The 21,375-nt window shown below is 46.5% G+C and overlaps 2 protein-coding genes across 3 annotated transcripts in view; both read left to right on the top strand.

Moving 5' to 3' along the window:
- Window positions 1–962: 962 nt before the first annotated feature.
- Window positions 963–2,437, top strand: LOC105497931 (S100 calcium binding protein A6). Its single transcript, XM_011769472.2, has 3 exons — window positions 963–1,075; window positions 1,664–1,822; window positions 2,205–2,437. The coding sequence occupies exons 2-3, from the start codon at window positions 1,685–1,687 to the stop codon at window positions 2,337–2,339; spliced, it is 273 nt and encodes a 90-aa protein (XP_011767774.1). The 5' UTR covers window positions 963–1,075; window positions 1,664–1,684; the 3' UTR covers window positions 2,340–2,437.
- Window positions 2,438–2,505: 68 nt separating this feature from the next.
- Window positions 2,506–21,375, top strand: part of LOC105497929 (protein S100-A7) — a 69,706-nt gene continuing 50,836 nt past the window's right edge. For both annotated transcript variants that reach the window (XM_071085181.1, XM_071085179.1), the window contains exon 1: window positions 2,506–3,955. The gene's annotated coding sequence lies outside the window, so the exon portion shown is untranslated. The remainder of the gene's footprint in view (window positions 3,956–21,375) is intronic.

Below are 21,375 nucleotides of genomic sequence, written 5' to 3' on the forward strand. Positions count from 1 at the left end.
AGCCTCTGCCTCTGGGGTTTAGGGTCCTGGGGTTTCACTGCATTCTTCTCCTTCTTTGGTGTGGATGTCTCATTGGTCTTGTCGTGGCTTAGTTTTGCCTGCCTGGAAAACGGGGAAGTCAGGCCAGGCGGGAACTCTGCAAGGATGCAGAGGAAGCTAAGAGGGAAAGTTGCTTTGAGAGGAGGACACTGGGAGGGGTTGGGAGTGGCAGGCAGGCCTGACTTGTCCATAGCTCACCGGAGGCCACCTTGGCAGCACCTTTAGGAAGGGCAAGTCTGGCCTCCACACCAGCCCCCTCCCTCTTCTCCATTTCCCCTTCAACAGCACCCCTTTCATCTTCTCTGGGGGCCAATGCTTTCTTCTTTCCCTACCTCCTCCATCGAAATCTTTTCACAGGGGAGGGTCTGAAATAACGAATGGTGCTTACAGGGCTGGGTTCCCGCCTGCATGCACACTAACACGAAAGGTGCTGTAGTGAATGGAATTTGGGGCAGTGAGGGGAAGGCGTGGAGATGTGGTAGGAACTTGTTGCTGGTGGGGGATGGGTGCCATAGATATCCTTTAGACTACAGGTTACTTCCCCTATCTCCTTTGGGGTGACCCTGAGTATTCTCTGAGGGACACCGGAATCCTGTGAGGCGCCCTCCTTGCCCACATTGACGCTGCGCTGGCTCGAGGGTCACATTCATGGTCTGGCAGAGGGAGCAGGGGTGACCGCCGCCGTCCGCCTCCTGCTCCCTTTGCCGAGTCACGTGTCACGAAGAGCAAACTGAGCAAAGTGAGCTGCGCAGATGAGGGGAGACTCGTCGTCACCGGGCTTGCAGTGGCATCTGCTGGGCTCCCCCATCCCGTCCTAACCCGGAACAGCCCCGGGCAGGAGGCGTGGAAAGTCGAGGGGAGAAACTGCGAATGTGTGTTGTGTAAGCCAAGGCGCAGGGTGGGGCGCGGGCGGGACTTGGGCGGGTGGGGTGGGCTTGGCCGAGCCTCCGGGGCATCGACCGCTATAAGGCCAGCCGGACTGCGACACAGCCCATCCCCTCGACCGCTCCCGTCGCACTTGGCCGCCTCCCTACCGGTGAGTTCTCGCCAGGAGCCCTGGGTACTTCCCAGGGCCAGCCGTCCTCACGCTGGGGCTCCAGCCATCCCCTGCCCCGTCCAGCTGCTGGATCCAGACTGGGGCGGTCTGTGGCGCTCCCCCGCTGGAGGGATAGTCAGAAGCAGCAGTGCTGTGCCAGGCAGGCCTTGGGCTAAGGGATCCCAATGGGGTGTGCTCTTTTGGGGTGCGGAAGGGAGTGCCCTGGGTGTGTCATTGCCACCACGTGTGGCCCTGTGAGGCTGTGCTTAAGCTGCCTGTGCAGCCTCTATCCCCTTCCCCTGCCCAGCCATACTCCCTAACTTCTGGATCCCCTGAAGGACAGTTCTCAGCTGTGCCCAAAGCTACTGTTCCTATAGGCTTCTTAGAATCCTTAAGCTACCTCTCCTGCCTTGACCCAAGTCTTCTCTCTCCTTCCCCTTCAAGTCCTGGGCTGTCTCCTGATGCCATTGTGTGTGGCCTGAGACTGAGTGGTTCCAGAGGGGTCGGGGCTAGTGCAGGCAGCATTATTGGGTGGTGTGGGTGAGAAGTCCTTGCTCCCATGGCACTGACAAGGCCCTCTGCTGCCAGCTCCAAGTCCAGCCCTCAGCCATGGCATGCCCCCTGGATCAGGCCATCGGCCTCCTTGTGGCCATCTTCCACAAGTACTCCGGCAGGGAGGGTGACAAGCACACCCTGAGCAAGAAGGAGCTGAAGGAGCTGATCCAGAAGGAGCTCACCATTGGCTCGGTGAGTGGCCTCCTCTGCAGGACCCCTTTTCCCACCCTTGTCCTTTGGAAGCAGGATTAGGGGAGGGAGAGGTGCCAGGTGCATCTGACTCACATTTACCCACATTCTGAGGCCCTGGTCCACATGTCTTACTGAGCTGTAGACCCACTCTCCCAGAGGGTAGGGGATGCTCCCAGCCTGATATCCATCGCTCCAAATGAGGGCCAGTAACTGAGGAGTAGCTGAGGAGAAATAATGCCAAAGTGAAACTCAAGGTGGACATAGGTCCTTGGTGATGAGGGAGCACAGATCCGCTTGCAGAGAGGCTGCCTGGGAGGGGGAAGCGGAAGAATCCAAGATTGTCATCACCACTGAGTCTGGATTTCACATTCTAACACGTTAGAAGCTGCAGGATGCTGAAATTGCAAGGCTGATGGAAGACTTGGACCGGAACAAGGACCAGGAGGTGAACTTCCAGGAGTATGTCACCTTCCTGGGGGCCTTGGCTTTGATCTACAATGAAGCCCTCAAGGGCTGAAAATAAATAGGGAAGATGGAGTCACCCTCTGGGGGTCCTCTCTGAGTCAAATCGAGTGGTGGGTAATTGTACAATAAATTTTTTTTTGGTCAAATTTACCCTTGTGTCCTGGTTTCCGAATTATTTCTGTTCCTCCTTGACTTAGTAGGGCACCAACCATCGGAAGATTTGCTCATAGTCAACCTCTGAAAATGACTCATTGACTCGCCAGGCCAGGGGACCCACCCTGACAAGGCTCCCTCTAGCACATAAGGTGCCTTTATGTGAATGAGGAGAGATGCCCCTCTTGGCAATGCCATCCTAAGGAAAGCCTCAAGTGGTTTCCAGTAGAGAGTGTCCTGGGATGAGCTTGGAGATGGAAATGGTCCCTGGGCTGGGATGTGATGGGGTTTGGGGGCCTGGAAGTGGGGCAGAGATAGTCCCAGAGGCTCCCAGATGAGTTTTGCTCTGGGTGTGGCAAGAAGGGCCCTGGGGTGGGGCAAGTCCCCTTTCTCACCACAGTGCAGGGGGCAGATAGGACACATCTGAGATGCCTGAGGCTTGGCTGGGGGAGTTTCCTAGACCAGTGAGGACGCTGTGTGACTGAGTCTACTGCGGCTGCGCAGGTCCCAGGTGGAGTTGGGGAGGCACACTCTAGGAGTGTGTCCCTGCATTCAGGGATGAGGGCCTTTTTGTTGGAATGGTGGTCTGAGGAGCTGGCAGCTGCACCAACACGTGAACCAGGGGGTGCTCAGTAATGGGGCGGGGTGTCTCTGCAGCCTCAGCATAATGACTCATTCGGCACTTCCACGGGATCCCAGCCTGGATCTCAGCCCCATCAGAGAAGATGACTAATTGAATTATTGTCCATCGTCTGCATTAGTGTTTTCAGGCAGGAGGGAAGAGGGTAAGGAGGGTAAATGCTGTTTCCGGATGATGCCACATCATTCAGCCTCTCTAGGCCTAGTCCGAGCTGGGCAAGTCCACCTCTAGCTCCTGGGGAAGAGATCTTGACTTTAGATGGAGACCACATCCTTCCGTCCCTCTCACCTCCCCCTCTTCCCTTGGGGGTCCAACTTTGTGGAATTAAGTTGTCTTCTGAATCCACTGGGTGGGGATTGGTAAACAGCTGGGAGCCGCACCTTCTTGGAGCCCCTCCTTCTCTATTGCCTCCCCTGTCCTGCAGGGAGAAGTCGAGCTGTTGGCTGCAAGAGACCGGGGACCGAATTCCCTCTCTGCACAGCCGTGCCCAAGCCTTGGCTCTATTCAGCTCCCTCTGGAAAAGTACGCACTCCCCAACCCCTCCCGCGCCCCGCTAGGTTCCCGCCCTACGCCCCTTTCCTCCCCCTTTCTTCCAGTTCCTCGCCGCCTATCTTCCAGTGGCGGACAACTTGGGGCTCGGAGCGAGCGCCCTCCTGTGAGCAGAGAGCAGCAGGCAGCGGGGACAGTCGGGTTGGTTTTCTTGAGCCTCTGGCAGGGGCCTGCCGTGGGTCTGTGGCCTGGCAGTCACCGAGTCCTTAGGAAGAGGAAGACAGAATAGGGCGCCCCGGGAACGTCAGGGTAGGTGATCCTTTGGCTCCCGGCAATCAGCCCTAGAATTAAGCAACTTAGCTTCACAATCGACACACCTACCACAAGTAAGTCCATGAGGGAAAGGCAGTCCCTTTGTAAAGACAAATGGAATCTGAACCTGAACCCTGCGCCTCCCCTCCCCCACCTGCAACTCTTCTGCAAGGCTGGAAGACCTTCGTACAAATAAATGCTGCCTGCGGAGAGGGAAGAGGAAGCCCGCTGCTGCGGGGAGGGGATGCTCAGGCAAGGCAGTCCGCCGGGCGTTCCTGGGGAGCTCTGGTGGGTGGGTAGGCCACCGGTGCAGGGGAATCAACACAGGTGCACGGTCCACCTGCTAAGTAAACAGGCGTGTCCTTTCGTTTCTGCTTCTCCACAGTGGTGGAGGGGAACGGGAACATGGATTTCAAGAATAAGACAAAAAACAAAACAAACAGCAAATCTTTAGGGGTATAATTTTTAAGTTTTTTTTTTTTTTGGCAGGGGAGGGGAGGGAAGCAGTATTTACAATGGAATATGGTAGGTGCAGCAGTCAAATGGTGGAATTGGGTGTGGAGAGGTGCACAGACTGGACATTTTATTGCTCCAACCAACTTAAAGTTGGAATTGAATCCTTTTAGCTCACTGTTGAGTATGGTGTGGGCTTATAGGATGGGGAAAAGTTAGGATGTGAGCTGAGGGCTTCATGAGAGGTCACTTTGCTTTTCTGAAGGTTGAGCAGTGGGAGTGGCTCTACATCTCTCCACTTCCTTCAGCTGAGGTCAGCCCATTACTGACATTAATCCTACAATCTAACCACCCTAACTCCGGTGAAGCTGCAGCAGCAGCACCACAGACCATCTCTGTAAGCTGGGGCGGGCCCCAGGTAAGGGGGTTTAGGACTGAGTTACAGGAAGTGGCTCTCTGTTTTTTGCCAAGCAAATAGGAAATTGTCAAGAATAATGCCACCATCTTTGTATAAGACCACACTTGTATAGCAACTTTGTTTTCATGAGGTGCCTATCACAGCCATTGCCTCTGGTCATCTTCAGAAGATTTATGTATAGTATGTATTATTTTATTTTAATAGAGACTGTTTCTCTCTGTTGCCCAGGATAGAGTGCAGTGACACTATCATAGCTCACTGCAGCCTCCAATTCCTGGGCTCCAGTGTTCCTCTCACCTCAGCCTCCCGAGTAGCTAGGACTACAGGTGTGCACCAACATGTCTGGCTAATTTATTTTTTGTGGAGATGAGGTCCTGCTGTTTTGCTCAAGCTGGGCTTGAATTCCTGACCTCAAGTGATCCTCCCCGCTTGGCCTAAGTGCTGGGATTAAGGTGTGAGCCATGTGAGCCGCTGTGCTCAGCTTGTATAGTATATATTATTAACCCCACTGGACAAGTGAAAGAGTGAGCTACAGGGAAGCCATTGCCTCTACCCAGGTCAGACTGTAAGTTAAGAGGGAACTGTGAGCAGAGCTGAGTTCTCCTGATTCCAGGCCAGCTCGTTAGTGCCTGTCTCATGATATTCTTTAACCATTTCTTCCTTATCTTTTTCTCTTAAATGTTTTAATTAGATATTGGGAATATATAAAACTGTTTATAGACTACATCTAAGATATAAGAACAATGACACAAAACCCACCCAGTTTAACAAGTGAAAATTACCATTACCTTCTAATTCCCTAACTTGTCTTCCCTATCCCATTTTCTTCCCTCTCAGTGGAACCGCTATCTGGTAATACTATTTGTCATTTCCTTTCTTAATAATTTTTACCACACGTATTTTCATCTCTAAAAAATATATGGGTTTACATTATTGTGAGTTTTATGTAAATGGAATAATATCATGTGCATTGTTCTGTTATTGGCTGTTTTTCACTCAACATTATGTTTGAGATTTATCCAAGTTGCTCCAGTTTGCTAGATTTCACTGCTATGCAAGAGTTCATCATATGACTACAACATTATTTATCCTGGCCGTTGCTGATTATCATTTTGGGTTATTTCTATTTTTCCCATTACAAACAGTGCTTCTGTGACCATTTCTGTAGATATCTCCCAGGATTCGTGCCAGAGGTTTGTACCTATGTGTGGAATTGCTGGAGGTTTGTACCTATGTGTGGAATTGCTGGAGGTTTGTACTTATGTGTGGAATTGCTGGAGGTTTGTACTTATGTGTGGAATTGCTGGAGGTTTGTACCTATGTGTGGAATTGCTGGAGGTTTGTACCTATGTGTGGAGTTGCTGGTGTGTAGAGTACTCACGCTTTCAGTTCTACTAGAAAATGCCACCTTGTTTTTCAAAGTTATTGTATTAATTTGCACTCATACCAGCTTTGCATGTTCCATTTACTCCACATCCTTATTTTTTGTTGGGCTAATTTTTTTTGGTGCCTAGTATGAAATGTTAACCGATTTTTAAAATTTGTATTTCCCGGATTACTGACGATTCTGAGCATTTTTTTTTTTTTTAAAGTAGAGACAGGGTTTCACCATGTTAGCCAGGATAGTCTCAATCTCCTGACCTCATGATTCGCCTGCCTCGGCCTCCCAAAGTGCTGGGATTATAGGCGTGAGTCACTGCGCCCGGCCAAGCATCTTTTAATATATTTATTGGCCATAAGTTTCTGGTCAAGATTTTTTCTCTTGTCCTTATATATGTTGCAATTGTCATCTAGTTTGTGGCTTGTTTTTTTACTCTCTTTAAGGACTGAAAAATAGGAAGGTATTAATTTACTTTTTTCTTTTTTTTTGAGACAGGGTCTTGCTCTGTTGCCCATGCTGGAGTACAGTGGTGCAATCTTGGCTCACTGCAACTTCCACCTCCCAGGGTCAAGCAATCCTCCCACCTCAGCCTCCTGAGTTGCTGGGACTATAGGTGTGTATCACCATGCCTGCCTAATTTTTTTGTAGCGATGAGGTCTCACTATGTTGCCCAGGCTGGTCTCAAAATCCTGGGCTCAAGTGATGCTCACACCTCAACCTCCCAAAGTGTTGGGCTTGCAGGTGTGAGCCACCCTGCCCCACCTAGATTTTTTAAATATCTTTGAATAACATGTTATCATTTTCAGCATGCATGTACTTAATTGTACAATTTATTGACATTGTTGCAAATGCCATTTTTTTTTGTTTATGGAAAGGCCAACCTCTGTAACTTTTTTTTTATATTTTATTTTTAATTATTATTATTTTTAAAAAGAGATGAGATCTCACTGTGCTGTCCAGGCTAGTCTTGAACTCTTGGGCTCAAGCAATCCTTTCACCTCAGCCTCCCAAAGTGCTGGGATTACAGGCATGAGCCACCATGCCTGGCTTATAAAATATTTAAAGAGATTTATTCTGAGCCACATGTGAAGACCATGACCCATGACACAGGTTTAGGAGGTCCTGAGACCATGTGACCAAGGTGGTTGGGTTATAGCTTGATTTTATACATTTTAGGGTGACAGAAGTTACAGGCAGACATCAACACATTAAGGTATACACTGATTTGGTCTGGAAAGATAGGACATCTCAAAGTGAAGACTTACAGGTCATACGTGAATTCAAAGAATTTCTGATTGGCAATTGATTGAAAAAGTTAAATTATTACCTGAAGACCTGGAATCAATAGAAAGGAGGGTCTGGGTTAAGATAAAGGATTGTGGAGACCAAAGTTCTTATTATGTAGATGAAGTTTCATAGGTGGCCACCCTTAGAGACACTAGATGGCAAATATTTCCTATTCAGATGTTTAAAAGATGCTAGACTCTCAGCTAATCTCTTCTATGTTTTTCATGTGCAACATGATTTTTTATTGATGCCTAATAGTTGTACATATTTATGGGGTACATGTGGTATTTTGAAACAAGTACACAATAATATGTAATGATCAAATCAGAGTAATTAGGTATCCATCACCTCAAGCATTTACCATTTCTTTGTGTTGGGAACATTCCATATCTTTTTTTCTAGCTGTTTTGAAATTTGTTATAAATTCTTGTTAACTAAAGTTCCCTTGCTGTGTTATGGAACACTGGAACTGACTCCTTCTGTTTAACTGTATTTTTGTACCTATTAACCAACTTCTCTTCATCCTCCCCTCTCCTCTACCCTTCCCAGCGAGTGGGAATCACCATCCTACTCTCTGCCTTTATGAGATTTACTTTTTTAGCTCGCAGATATGAGGGAGAACATTTGATGTTTGTATTTCTGTATCATGCTGCAAGTGAGATGACTTCATTCTTTTTTTGTGAATGACTAGTATCCCATCGTGTATATATACTGCATTTCCTTTATTCATTCATCCATTAATGGACACTTAGGCTGATTCCATATCTTGACTATTGTAAATAGTGCTGTAATAAACATGAGGATGTAGATATCCCTTTGATATACTGATTTTCTTTCCTTTTGATATGTTACCAGCAGTGGGATTGCTGAGTCGTATGACAGATCTATTTTCACTTTATTGAGGAACCTCCATACTGTTCTCCATTGTGGCTGTACTAATTTACATTCCCACCAAGAATAGATTCGTGTTCTCCCTTCTGCACATCCTTGCCAGCATCTGTTATTTTCCGTCTTTTTGATAATAGACATTTTGTTGATACCCCATTTTAACTGAGATGAGATATCTCATTATTGTTTAGATTTGCATTTTTCTGATGATTAGTGATGCTGAACATTTTTTCATATACTTCTTGGCCATTTGTATGTCTTTAAAAATTTTTAAACAATTTTATTGAGGTATATATATATTATATATATGTTATATATATATTATATATATGTTATATATATATTATATATATATGTTATATATATATATAATATATGAAATTTTTTTTTTTAGATGGATTCTCACTTTGTCACCCAGGCTGCAGTGCAGTGGCCTGATCGCAGCTCATTGCAACCTCCAACCTGCTGGGTTCAGGTGATTTTCCTGCCTCAGCTTCCCAGGTAGCTGGGATTACAGGTGCCCGTCACCATCCCTGGCTAATTTTTGTATTTTTAGTAGAGACAGGGTTTCGCCATGTTGGCCAGGCTGGTCTTAAATTCCTGACTTCAAGTGATCTGCCTGCCTCGGCCTCCCAAAGTGTTGGGATTACAGGTGTGAGCCTTTTAGCCACTGCATGGTGTGGTGGCAGCACCCTACCACCCTTGTTTATTTCCCATTAGGGGGAGCCTTAGCACCCCAGGCCTACATGGTTTGGGACAAATTTTCCCCCCTTCACAACTCACCAGTTAAGGTGAGATCTTTTCAGCTGGAGAAGAGAGCCCCTTTAGCTCACGGCCATCAGGGGTTAAGATTCCTTCCCAGGGGCCCTTTGGCTTCCAGGGCAGTCCTGTTTCCACTGGCTGAGCTTGTGGCAGAGGGGCCGAGCCATACAGGGCTTTTTCCCATTTATTTTATTGGGGCACTTGGTCTTTTATCGACCTGGCCTTCCGCACTGATGACAATTACTTGGAAGAGTGCTTTTAGGGTGAAACATGGAGGGGGCCGAGGGCTTGTGAAGCAGCCAGCAGTTGAGTCTGCCTCTTGTCTCTGCATTTTTCTTTCTCTTTTTAGTCCTGTTGTCCTTATTCTGCTCTCAATTATAAAAGACTGAAGAGGTTAATTTGAGGATTTCCTGCATAGCGGCCATGCTGTATTACACAAGAAAACCCAGATGTTTCTTTTTCGAGAGTTTGGGGCTTGAATTTGCCCCAATACTTTAGGATGCAGCCTAGAGGTGAGTCTGAAGGAACAGACGGGGTTTGTCCCATGGTGGGCCTGGGAAACATGTGCTTGGGGGCGGGACTCTTTGGGGGGCATACACGTTCTCTCAGGGTGTCCCGCCGAGATGAAAAAGGGTTCCACTGTGTCTGCTGAGGGACTTGGGGGCGCACTTTCTAAAGGGGCGTCCCACCTATTAGAAAAGGCTGCTTGGCTGCTTCCTTGTACCTGCATTGGCCATCCCATATAAGGCCAATCCAGGTACAAGGAAAACAGGTGAAGGGAGAGCTCTGCCTGTGCTAGCCCAGCAGAGGGGGCAGGTAGGGGAACACTCATTGTTCCAAGGCTGTCTGAGATCACCTGATTTAGCAACATCTGGGACAGGATGCCTGGCTGACTCCACAGGAGAATTTAGAGTAAGAAAGAGAGGGTCTGAGTCACCCAAAGCGTGTGTGAATTTGCTCTGAACGAGCTTCCATGGCCAGTTGCATCACACATAGGTATTAGGAACTTCCAACCAGAAAATACAGGAGAGAGCCTTCTTCCCTTCTGGGCAAGGTGGCCAGCCCCATTCACCCTCTGGCCTTCAGGCAACACTGGAGAGTGGCCCCGGCTAGTTGCCATCAATTGCCAGAGGGATACTAGAAGCCAGCTGTTGGAGAGACCAAAAAGATAACATAAACTTAGGCCTCTCACCGTAAGACACTTCCACATGGACACCATTTAGTTCCACCAAAGTGTGGCTCCAGCCGGAGACCTATAGTTGTTTTCATGCTTAGATGCTGTCCACCAAAGGTCCCCAGTTGGGAAAGAGAAAGAGGGAAGAGCATTCCCCATAAAGAGAAAGAGTCCCCGGGCCGGGCGCGGTGGCTCACGCCTGTAATCCCAGCACTTTGGGAGGCCGAGGCGGGCGGATCACAAGGTCAGGAGATCGAGACCACGGTGAAACCCCGTCTCTACTAAAAATACAAAAAATTAGCCGGGCGCGGTTGTGGGTGCCTGTAGTCCCAGCTACTCGGGAGGCTGAGGCAGGAGAATGGCGTGAACCCGGGAGGCGGAGCTTGCAGTGAGCCGAGATCGCGCCACTGCACTCCAGCCTGGGCGACAGAGCGAGACTCCGTCTCAAACAAACAAACAAACAAAAAAAAAAAAAAAAAAAAAAAAAAAAAGAGAAAGAGTCCCCCTACGGGCAATTAAAATGTCACAGATTAGCAACAACTCTCTGGGGCTGGTATTGTGTAGACGGCAAAATAATTTACCAAGATGGTTGTATGAAAAGAAAGGCAGATTTGTTACAGAAGTATGAATATGTTGCAAAAGAACCACCGGCAGAGTCAGCGAGAGAGGAGCTGACTGCAAGGAAACAAAGGCTTGCTGGGGATTTTATAGGATAGCTCTTTGCTCTGTACTGATGTTTACATCGGCACAGCGGTACTGACAATGCCAAGGTTGCAGTGAGCTAACTTCCAATTTCTATCAGCTGAGGGTCTGGTGATAGTTGTGATAGAGGCAGGAGACAGCCAAATGTCTAGGCAGATAGGGAAGGGTCCTTGGAGAACTTCCAACCTGCCCAGGTTATTGTGCACAGGGGCTTGCCTAAACATGTGCATGACGAAAAATTCCATCCCTTAACACATGCACAGTAAGGGAAATAAATCAGTGTGGAGTGGCTCAGACTAAGGGCCCGCATGCACACTGAAAGGTGGGGGTGGAGCCACCGGGAATTCATACCTTATGCAAGGGAAGGAGGCTGACTCTTCAGCGCATATGTGGGAGCCCTGGTATTCAATTGTGAGGTGGAAACCTGTTTGCAGGACCCCTCTATTTGCTGAGAGCTTTCCTTTTGCTCAATAAATTTCACCCTCCTCATCCTTCAATGTGTCCGTATGGCTAATGTTTCTTGGTTGTAACACAAGAACCTGGATTTAGCTGAATTAAGGAGCAAAATCCTGTATCAGTTGGGCACAGGAAGATGGTGAGTTATTTGTACATGAGGGCTATGAGTCCTGGATCATGAAGAAAGGCCCACTTAGAGCTTGTCTGTTTTCTCTTTTTGCTTTCCCCTGGTCCCACCAGCCTGACTCCTTTTTCCTATTTGGACTCCACACCTCTGACAGCGCCATCCTTCAATCCCTTGTGCACAATGACCTGGGCAGGTTGAAGGAGATTTGGAACTGCTGCCTGCTGGAAAACAATGGCAGAGGTAGCTGCAGACCAACTTATTAACCTCCTGCCCAGCAAGGAGTAATAGGATCAGGGACCTGCTTAAAAAAGCAATCTGGCTACATTTTTGTAGAGCAGCTGTGGTATGCTGCAGGTCCGCTCCAGCCCCCAGTTGCCTCAGACTCCTCAAAGCCCAAAGGCAAGAGTGGCTAAAGCAGCCAAACAGCAAAGATGGTGGCTTATCCCTTCCTCTGTGAGGTCCATCCAGGGAGGTTTGAAACCTCTTTTGGCTGGAAAACACTGCTCAGGGTTACTGGAGGTCCACATGAATAAGCAGTCTGGTCGCCTCTCTGTAGAACTGCTGTGCTGTGCTGGGGGAAAAAAAATCTCAGAAAACCAAGAATAGGGAGAACTAACTTCCTTCCTTCCTTCCTTCCTTCCTTCCTTCCTTCCTTCCTTCCTTCCTTCCTTCCTTCCTTCCTTCCTTCCCTTCTCTCCTTCTTTCCTCCTCCTCCTCCTCCTCCTCCTCCTCCTCCTCCTCCTCCTCCTCCTTCTTCTTCTTCTTCTTCTTCCTCCAATAGAGACAAGATTTTGCCATGTTGCCCAGGCTGATCTCTCTCTCTCTCTCTCTCTTTTTGAGATGGAGCCTTACTCTGTCCCCAGACTGGAGTGCAGTGGCACGATCTCTGCTCACTGCAGCCTCCACCTCCCAGGTTTGAGCTTCTCCTACTTCAGCCTCCTGAGTAGCTGAGATTACAGGCATGCGCCACCACACCTGGCTAATTTATCTATTTTTGGTAGAGATGGGGTTTTGCCATGTTGGCCACACTGGTCTAGAACTCCTGACCTCAGGTGATCCTCCCGCCTCAGCCTCCCAAAGTGCTGGAATTACAGGTGTGAGTCACCACGCCTGGCCCGATTCATTTATTTTTAGACTTTTGTCTTTTCTAATATATAACTTTAAGACTATACACTTCATCTAAGTACTATTTTAGTTACCCAATAAGTTTTATATTGTCTTATAAATGTACATAATATGCAACCAGCTAGAGTTACTAAACTATATATATATATATATATATATATATATATATATATATATATATATATATATATTTCTTCTTCTTCTTTTTTTGAGACAGAGTCTCGCTTTGTCACCCAGGCTAGAGTGCAGTGTCATGATCTTGGCTCACTGCAACTGCCTTCTCCTGGGTTCAAGCTATTCTCTAGTCTCAGCCTCCCGAGTAGCTGGGACTACAGGCATGCACCACTACGCCCAGCTAATTTTTGTATTTTTAGTAGAGACGGGGTTTTGCCATGTTGGTCAGGCTGGTCTTGAACTCCTGACTTTAGGTGATCCACCTGCCTTGGCCTCCCAAAGTGCTGGGATTACAGGTGTGAGCCACCAGGCCCAGCCTAAACAATATATATATATATAGGTTAGTTCTACACGTGCTATATTAACCAGATTTTATTTGGTTATATTTACATGATATATATTTTTTCATTCTTCTCCTTTCAATCTTTTGTATTCTTTTGCTTTAGATTTGTTTTTACGTAAATAGCACATACGGATTTAAAAAACCTGACCAGATGATTTCTTTTTTTTAAACTGGAATAATTAATTCATTCATATGTATTTATGTTACTGATATGTTTGTTCTTATTCCTACCATCTATTTTGTGTTCTTGGTTTCTTTTTCTTTCTTTTTTTTTTGAGACAGGGTCTTGCTCTGTTGCCCAGACCGGAGTGCAGTGGTGCGATCTTGGCTCACTGCAACCTCCACCTCCCGGGTTCGAGTGATTCTCCCACCTCAGCCTCCCGAGTAGCTGGGATTACAGGCATCTGCCACCATACCCTGCTAATTTTTGTACTTTTAGTAGAGACGGGGTTTCACTATGTTGGCCAGCTGGTCTTGAATTCCTGACCTCAAGGGATCTGCCCGCCTCGGCCTCCCGAAGTGCTGGGATTACAGGTGTGAACCACCTTACCTGACTGAGTTTTCCGCATTTTTAAGGTTTCCTTTTCTTATCTTTATTGATTGATCAAAGTGTAGTTTTTCAAATTTTCATTATGATTTCTTATCTTCCCATGAATATTTCTTAGAAGTGTATTTTTAAACTTTCACACATGTGCCTTTTTCCTAGTTATCCTTTTGTTACTGAGTTTTAATTACATTGTGTTTTGATAGCAGGGGATTTATTGTATAATTTTAAGAAATATGTTCAGACTTCTCTGTTTTGCTCTAGCATGTAGTCAATTTTCATAAAAGTTGTATGGGTGCTTCAGAAGAATGCATATTCTGTAGTCATGTTTTCTTTTTTTCTTTTTTTTTTTCTTTCTTTTTTTTTTTTTTTTTTTGAGACGGAGTCTCGCTCTGTCGCCCAGGCTGGAGTGCAGTGGCGCAATCTCGGCTCACTGCAAGCTCCGCCTCCCGGGTTCACGCCATTCTCCTGCCTCAGCCTCCCGAGTAGCTGGGACTACAGGCGCCCGCCCCTGCGCCCGGCTAATTTTTTCTATTTTTAGTAGAGACGGGGTTTCACCATGGTCTCGATCTCCTGACCTTGTGATCCGCCCACCTCGGCCTCCCAAAGTGCTGCGATTACAGGCGTGAGCCACCACGCCCGGCCTCTTTTTTTTTTTTTTTTTTTTGAGACGGAGTCTCGCTCTGTCACCCAGGCTGGAGTGCAGTGGCCGGATCTCAGCTCACTGCAAGCTCCGCCTCCCGGGTTCACGCCATTCTCCTGCCTCAGCCTCCTGAGTAGCTGGGACTACAGGCGCACGCCACCTCACCCGGCTAGTTTTTTGTATTTTTTAGTAGAGACAGGGTTTCACCGTGTTAGCCAGGATGGTCTCGATCTCCTGACCTCGTGATCCGCCCGTCTCGGCCTCCCAAAGTGCTGGGATTACAGGCTTGAGCCACCGCGCCCGGCCCGGCCTCTTTTTTTCTTATTGAGGTTCTTTTTTTTCTGCTTGATCTCTCAATTACTGAAAGAAACATGTTGAAATATCCCACTAAGACTGTGATTTTATAAATTTCTTTTAATAATTCTATCATTTAAAAATATTTTTTGAGGCTATAATAATAGATACAAACAAGTTTGGAATCGTTATGTGTTCTGAAATGTTTGTAGTAATAGGTAGTGATTATTTTTCTCTAATAATGCTCTGTATATGTTATATATATATATATATATATATATATATATATATATATATATATATTTTTTTTTTTTTTTTTTGGAGACAGAGTTTCACTCTGTTGCCCAAGCTGGAGTGCAGTGGTATGATCTCAGCTCACTGCAACCTCTACCTCCCGGATTCAAGCGATTCTCCTGCCTCAGCCTCCCCAGTACCTAGGAGTACAGGCTCCCACCACCGTCCCTGGCTAATTTTTGTATTTTCAGTAGAGATGGGGTTTCTTCATGTTGGCCAGGCTGATCTTGAACTCCAGACCTTAGCTGATCCACCTGCCTTGGCCTCCCAAAGTGCTGGGATTACAGACTGTGAGCCACTGCACCCAGCCTAGGTGAGGCTTTTTAAAATCTCAGCTTTATGCAGGGGTGAAGGGATAACAATAAACTTCCTGCCTAGAGATCTTGGGCTTTGTCTTCTGTTTTATCACCCTGGGAGGCTATGACAATAAAAACTCAATTTACCAAGATTGGCAAATGCTTTCAAGGCAAAACCCAATTTCAAAGCTATTCTAATTTTCCTGGATTTCTGTTATTATTAGATTTGGCCTCTGAATATTTCTTACTAAATTGTTTCGCTGATGCACTTTTAAAAGGTTTTCGTATTTTATGTGGCATTTTGAGATGTTTCTAGTTGGCCAAGGTACCTATCCTGTCATTATTTATTGTCTTATTCAATACATGTGTACTCAGAGAGTGCCTTCTGTGTGGCAGGAGCTATCCTTATTGCTGGGGCTGCCGTGGTGGTTGAGATCCATGCTCTGCCCTAAGGGAACTGCCTGCCCACAGCAATTCAGGAGTCATTTCAGTTTACTTAAGATACTTGGTTTTAATGGATTTAGTAGCTGCGATAAGGTATCTCACAAAAATACATAGCCCGACTGCTTTGTTCAGGAGTGAAGCTGTGGAATTGAAGAAGTCTGATATACCAGAGCTGGGTGGGATGTTAGAGATGGTCTAGTCCATAGGGTTAAGGCTGTGCTCCCTGGAGTTACCCTAGGCAGAGCTGCTGAGAACAGCCCTCCAATCTGTGTCCTGCACAAAAAGCTCCTGCTAGGGGAATCGGTGGGGGCTGAAATTCAGCCTGTGCTGAGCTTTCTAAGCCACCACCTTGGTACCTGGCTACCTCTGCCTGGAGGATGAGACACCTTTTTCTCATTTGTACAAAGGCAGAACGTAGATTAACAGGCCCAGGGATGTTATTTAGCTAAGAGAGTAAGGGGGATGCCTGTGACCAGGGCTCTGGGATCTCTTCCTAGACTCTTTTGGCTTGGACACTCACTTTTACCTATTATATGTGTGGTTTCTTCAGTGAGAGGAATATATCTTGGACCCCAAAATCACTAAACTAAAAGGAAAAATTAAGCTAGGAACTGTTCAGGGCAAACCTGCCTCCCATTCTGCTCAAAGTCACCCCTCTGCTCACTGAGATAAATGCGTATCTGATTGCCTCCTTTGGAGAGGCTAATCAGAAACTCAAAAGAATGCAACCTTTGTCTCTTATCTACCTGTGACCTGGAAGCCCCCTTCTCGCTTCAAGCTGTCCCACCTTTCCAGACCTAACCAATGTTCATTTTAAATATATTGACTGATGTCTCATGTCTCCCTAAAATGTGTAAAACCAAGCTGTGCCCTGACCACCTTGGGCACATGTCATCAGGGCCTGTCATGAGGCTGTGTCCTCAATCTTGGCAAAATAAACTTTCTCTCTCTTTCTTCTTTCTTTCTTTCTTTCTTTCTTTCTTTCTTTCTTTCTTTCTTTCTTTCTTTCTTTCTTTCTTTCTTTCTTTCTTTCTTTCTTTCTTTCTCTCTTTCTTTCTCTCTTTCTTAGTTTCTTTCTTTCTCTCTCTCTTTCTTAGTTTCTTTCCTTCTCTTTTTTCTCAGGCTGGAGTGCAGTGGCGCGATCTCTGCTTACTGCAACCTCCGCCTCCCAGGTTTAAGCAATTCTCCTGTCTCAGCTTCCTGAGTAGCTGGGATTACAGGTGTGCGCCACCATGCCTGGCTAAGTTTTGTATTTTTAGTAGAGACGGGGTTTCATCATGTTGGTCAGGCTGGCCTCAAACTGCTGACCTCGTGTTCTGCCCCCCTTAGCCTCCCAAAGTGCTGGGATTACAGGCGTGAGCCACTGCGCCTGGCACTGGCAAAATAAACTTTCTAAATTAACTGAGACCTGTCTCAAATTTTGGAGGTTCACACTTCCAAAAACTTATTTTAAAAACTAATACAAGGTTTTTGATGCTTTTAAAAAGATCAATAATAATATGGCTTCTCCTTCATCCATCTAGCATCAGTGCTGGAATCCCAAAGAGGGAAAGTAATTTGGTGGCTTAATTCAGTGAGGATCACAGATAGTCGAAGGAATCTAGCTATGGGTTGCGGGGATGATGAGGAGAGTAGTCCAGCCTGGCAGGGAGATGGGGAGGCGTCGGTATTCTGGCTGGAGATGCAGCTCAGGGTAAAGTGGAGGAGGAGGTGAAAGGGGTCTCCAGACATCATCCTGTAGGCCAGTGGCTTCCTTCCAACTTGTCTATTGATGGTTTATTTTTTTTTCTTTGAGATGTGGTCTTGCTCTGTTGCCCAGACTGGAGTGCAGTGATGCTATCATGTGTCACTGCAACCTCAAGTTCCTGGGTCAAAGGATCCTCCTGCCTCAGCTTCCCGAGTAGCTGGGACTACAAGTGCGTGCTGCCACACTTGGTTAATTTTTAAAATTTTTTGTTAAAACAAAGTTTCACTATGTTGTCTGGGCTACAGAGTTTCACTAGGTTGCCTGGGCTGGTCTCAAACTCATCGCCTCAAACAATCAGCCTGCTTCTGCCTCCCAAAGTGCTGGGATTGCAGGTGTGAGCCACCGTTTCTGGCCCGATGCTTATTTTTGTCTATTTATTTTTCTCAACGAAAATACTTCCCCCTCTTATTATATCAATAAACTTAATGATGGTAAAGAATTCGAAAAATATTTTAAAATGTAAAGAAAAAGAAGTCACCTGAAGTCCTATCTCTGTGAAATAACGATTGGTTTGATTATATCCTTGTATGCATCTATTTTTAGATATATGATTTTTCATATATGGGATCATATAATACATGGTGATTTATGGGTGATATTTAAATTTATTTTTATTTTTTATTGTAGTAAAAGACTTATCATATAAAATGTACCATCTTAACCATCTCTAAGTGTACAGTTCAGCGGTGTTAAGTACATTCACAGTGTTGTGCAACACAGCCTCCAGAACTCTTTTCATCTTAAGGAACTGAAACTCTACCCCCATGAAACAATAGCACCTCATTTCCCCCTCTCTCCAGCCCCCGGCCACCACCATTCCACTTCCTGTCTCTATGAACTTAGCTGCATTAGATACCTCATATAAGTGGAATCATACAGTATTTGTCTTTTTCTCCTCAAGGCTCATCCATATTGTAGCATGTGACAGGGTTTCAGGGTTTCCTTCCTTTTGAAGGCAGAGATATTTTTAGAGGGCACTGTTTCTTTTTATCTTTTCTTTTCTTTCTTTCTGTGTGTTTTTTTTTTTTTTTTGAGACGGAGTCTTGCTCTGTCGCCCAGGCTGCAATGCAGTGGCATGATCTTGGCTCACTGCAACCTCTGCCTCCTGGGTTCAAGTGATTCTCCTGCCCCAGCCTTCCGAATAACTGAGATTATGGGCGCCCACCACCAGGCCCAGCTAATTTTTGTATTTTTGGTAGAGACGGAGTTTTACCATGTTAGCCAGGCTGGTCTCAAACTCCTGGCCTCAGACAATCAGCCCGCCTCAGCCTCCCAAAATGCTGGGATTACAGGCGTGAGTCATCCACCTGGCCCTTTTTTTTTTTTTAAATTTATTTATTATTATTATACTTTAAGTTGTAGGGTACATGTGCATAACGTGCAGGTTTGTTACATATGTATACTTGTGCCATGTTGGTGTGCTGCACACCTGGCCCTTTTGAAGTGTAAATCTCTAGGGAGATAGTACTCTATCTAGTCTTCAGGCACTGGTTTAACCTGGGGATTTACAGGTGGTGAGCATTTAATCTCTCTTCTGAAGATAAGAGAAGTTTTACCATCCTTTTGGATCATGCAGTTAACTACACAAAGGGCTATAAATCTTAATTCTCAAGGTATGTGAAGAATTTTGGGAGGTCAGGTAGGGCTTTTACTGGAACATTGAGAATTCACTGAAATGGACTGTTTTATTTCCCTACACTCAAATAATCAACGTTAATAGATTATAACACATTCTTTCATAGCTTTCTTTATGATCATGTCACTATACATAAATTTAGTTTCACATATAAGAGTTTTTTTCTTTGTTTTGTTTTTTTGTTTTTTGTTTTTGAGACAAGGTTTCTCTCTGTTGCCCAGGCTGGAGTGCAGTGGCGTGATCTCAGTTCACTGCAACCTCCACCTCCCAGGTTCAAGCAATTCTCCTGCCTCAGCCCCCGAGTAGCTGGGATTACAGGCACCCACCACCACACCCAGCTAATTTTTGTGTTTTTTGTAGAGACAGGGTTTCACCATGTTGGCCAGGCTGGTCTTGAACTCCTGATCTCAGGTGATCCGCCCACCTTGGCCTCCCAAAGTGCTGGGATTACATATGTGAGCCACCGCACCCGGCCTAAGAGATATTTTTATATAATGTAATTGCATTATAAAAATGGGATAATGATGTATGCTTTCTGCATTTTATTTCTTCTTTGTTTATCATGAACATTTCTTCAAGTCAACTGATAGAGATAGATCTAAATCATTCTATTTATTTATTTATTTATTTATTTATTTATTTTATTATTATTATTTTTTTTAGACAGAGTCTCGCTCTGTCACCCAGGCTGGAGTGCAGTGGTGCAATCTCGGCTCACTGCAAACTCCGTCCCCCAGGTTCACACCATTCTCCTGCCTCAGCCTCCCATGTAGCTGGAACTACAGGCGCCCACCACCACGCCCGGCTAATTTTTTTTGTACTTTTTTTGGTAGAGATGGGGTTTTACGGTGTTAGCCAGGATGGTCTCCATCTCCTGACCTCATGATCCGCCCGTCTCGGCCTCCCAAAGTGCTGGGATTACAGGAGTGAGCCACAGCGCCTGGCCTGATGCTTTTATTTCTATGGCAGATTCCCAGGAGTGAAACTGCTGGGTTGCAGGGCATATGTATATTTAATTTAAATAGCTATTGCTACATTGTTTTCCAAAACAGCAATAGCAATTCACACTTCACATTAGTAGTAAATGAGAGCAGCCTTTCCCGGCATCCCTAACGGCCTTAGGCACTATCACTTTAGTTTTGGCCCCACTAATAATAGGATACTAGTAGGAACTTTGAGAGCTCTAGTGGATCTTCAGAGGCAACTTAAGGGCTTCCTCATGAGGGAGTGGTGGCTCACGTGGGTGAGACTCCTGGTCCCTTACCCCATTTCTGCCAGAGCTCTGTATTTTTCATATATCAGGCTTTCTCATAAGGTTTTTTTTTTTTTTTTTTTTTTTTTTTTTTTTTTTTTTTTTTTTTTTGAGACGGAGTCTCGCTCTGTAGCCCGGGCTGGAGTGCAGTGGCCGGATCTCAGCTCACTGCAAGCTCCGCCTCCCAGGTTTACGCCATTCTCCTGCCTCAGCCTCCCGAGTAGCTGGGACTACAGGCGCCCGCCACCTCGCCCGGCTAGATTTTTGTATTTTTTAGTAGAGACGGGGTTTCATGGTGTTCGCCAGGATGGTCTCGATCTCCTGACCTCGTGATCCACCCGTCTCGGCCTCCCAAAGTGCTGGGATTACAGGCTTGAGCCACCGCGCCCGGCCATAAGGTTTTATTTTAAAGAAGGGTTCTAGGAATAAAGGGATGTTTGAAAGCCTCATCTCTAAGCAGTGAAGTGGTGAAGGTTGAACAGAGTGGTGATACGATGAAAACCTGGACTTTAAGGAGACCTGAAGCCTGGAGAAGGGGTCCTGGAGTGGAGACAGAGCACCCCGCCGGGAGGCTGGTGCCCTGGGTGAAAGAATGAGGATGTGACCTGGGGTGGAGTGGGGTAGCAGGAAGAGGGCAGACGTGTGCCCAAGGATGAACATGCAGGGTTTGTTGGCTATAGGGTAACGGTGGGAAGGAGGTAGGACAGAGCTTAGAGAGGGGGTCTGGGATGCCTAGGTATGGCTCCTGGGTTGTCAGGATGCCAGTGATGACACGCCTGGAGACAGCTCCAGCTATCCTGACACCTAGGGACCTAGTCCAGGTGGTGAGCAGGGACAGACCAAGTGGAGCCTGAAGAGGAAGCTAGGAGGCGGGAGCTGTTTTGCCCCACCCCATTATAGGCAGTGCCTAGGGGGAGGGAGTCAGGGAGGGGCTCACTGCTGGAGCTCCTCTTGCTTCATACCAGGAAGGGTGTGGCAGGAGAGCAGGGAGCAGACAAGGAGAAACCTGGTGAGCCAATGGCCATTGCTCAGTGGGCTGTCCAAGGAGATCCTT

This window comes from Macaca nemestrina, chromosome 1, assembly GCF_043159975.1.
Source record: "Macaca nemestrina isolate mMacNem1 chromosome 1, mMacNem.hap1, whole genome shotgun sequence".
Taxonomy (NCBI): Eukaryota; Metazoa; Chordata; class Mammalia; order Primates; family Cercopithecidae; genus Macaca; species Macaca nemestrina.

Coding starts and splice junctions, on each gene's coding strand:
- LOC105497931 (XM_011769472.2), top strand. CDS start 1,685: ATGGCATGCCCCCTGGATCAGGCCATCGGCCTCCTTGTGGCCATCTTC. Junction 1,823..2,204: donor AGGAGCTCACCATTGGCTCG/GTGAGTGGCCTC, acceptor CTAACACGTTAG/AAGCTGCAGGATGCTGAAAT.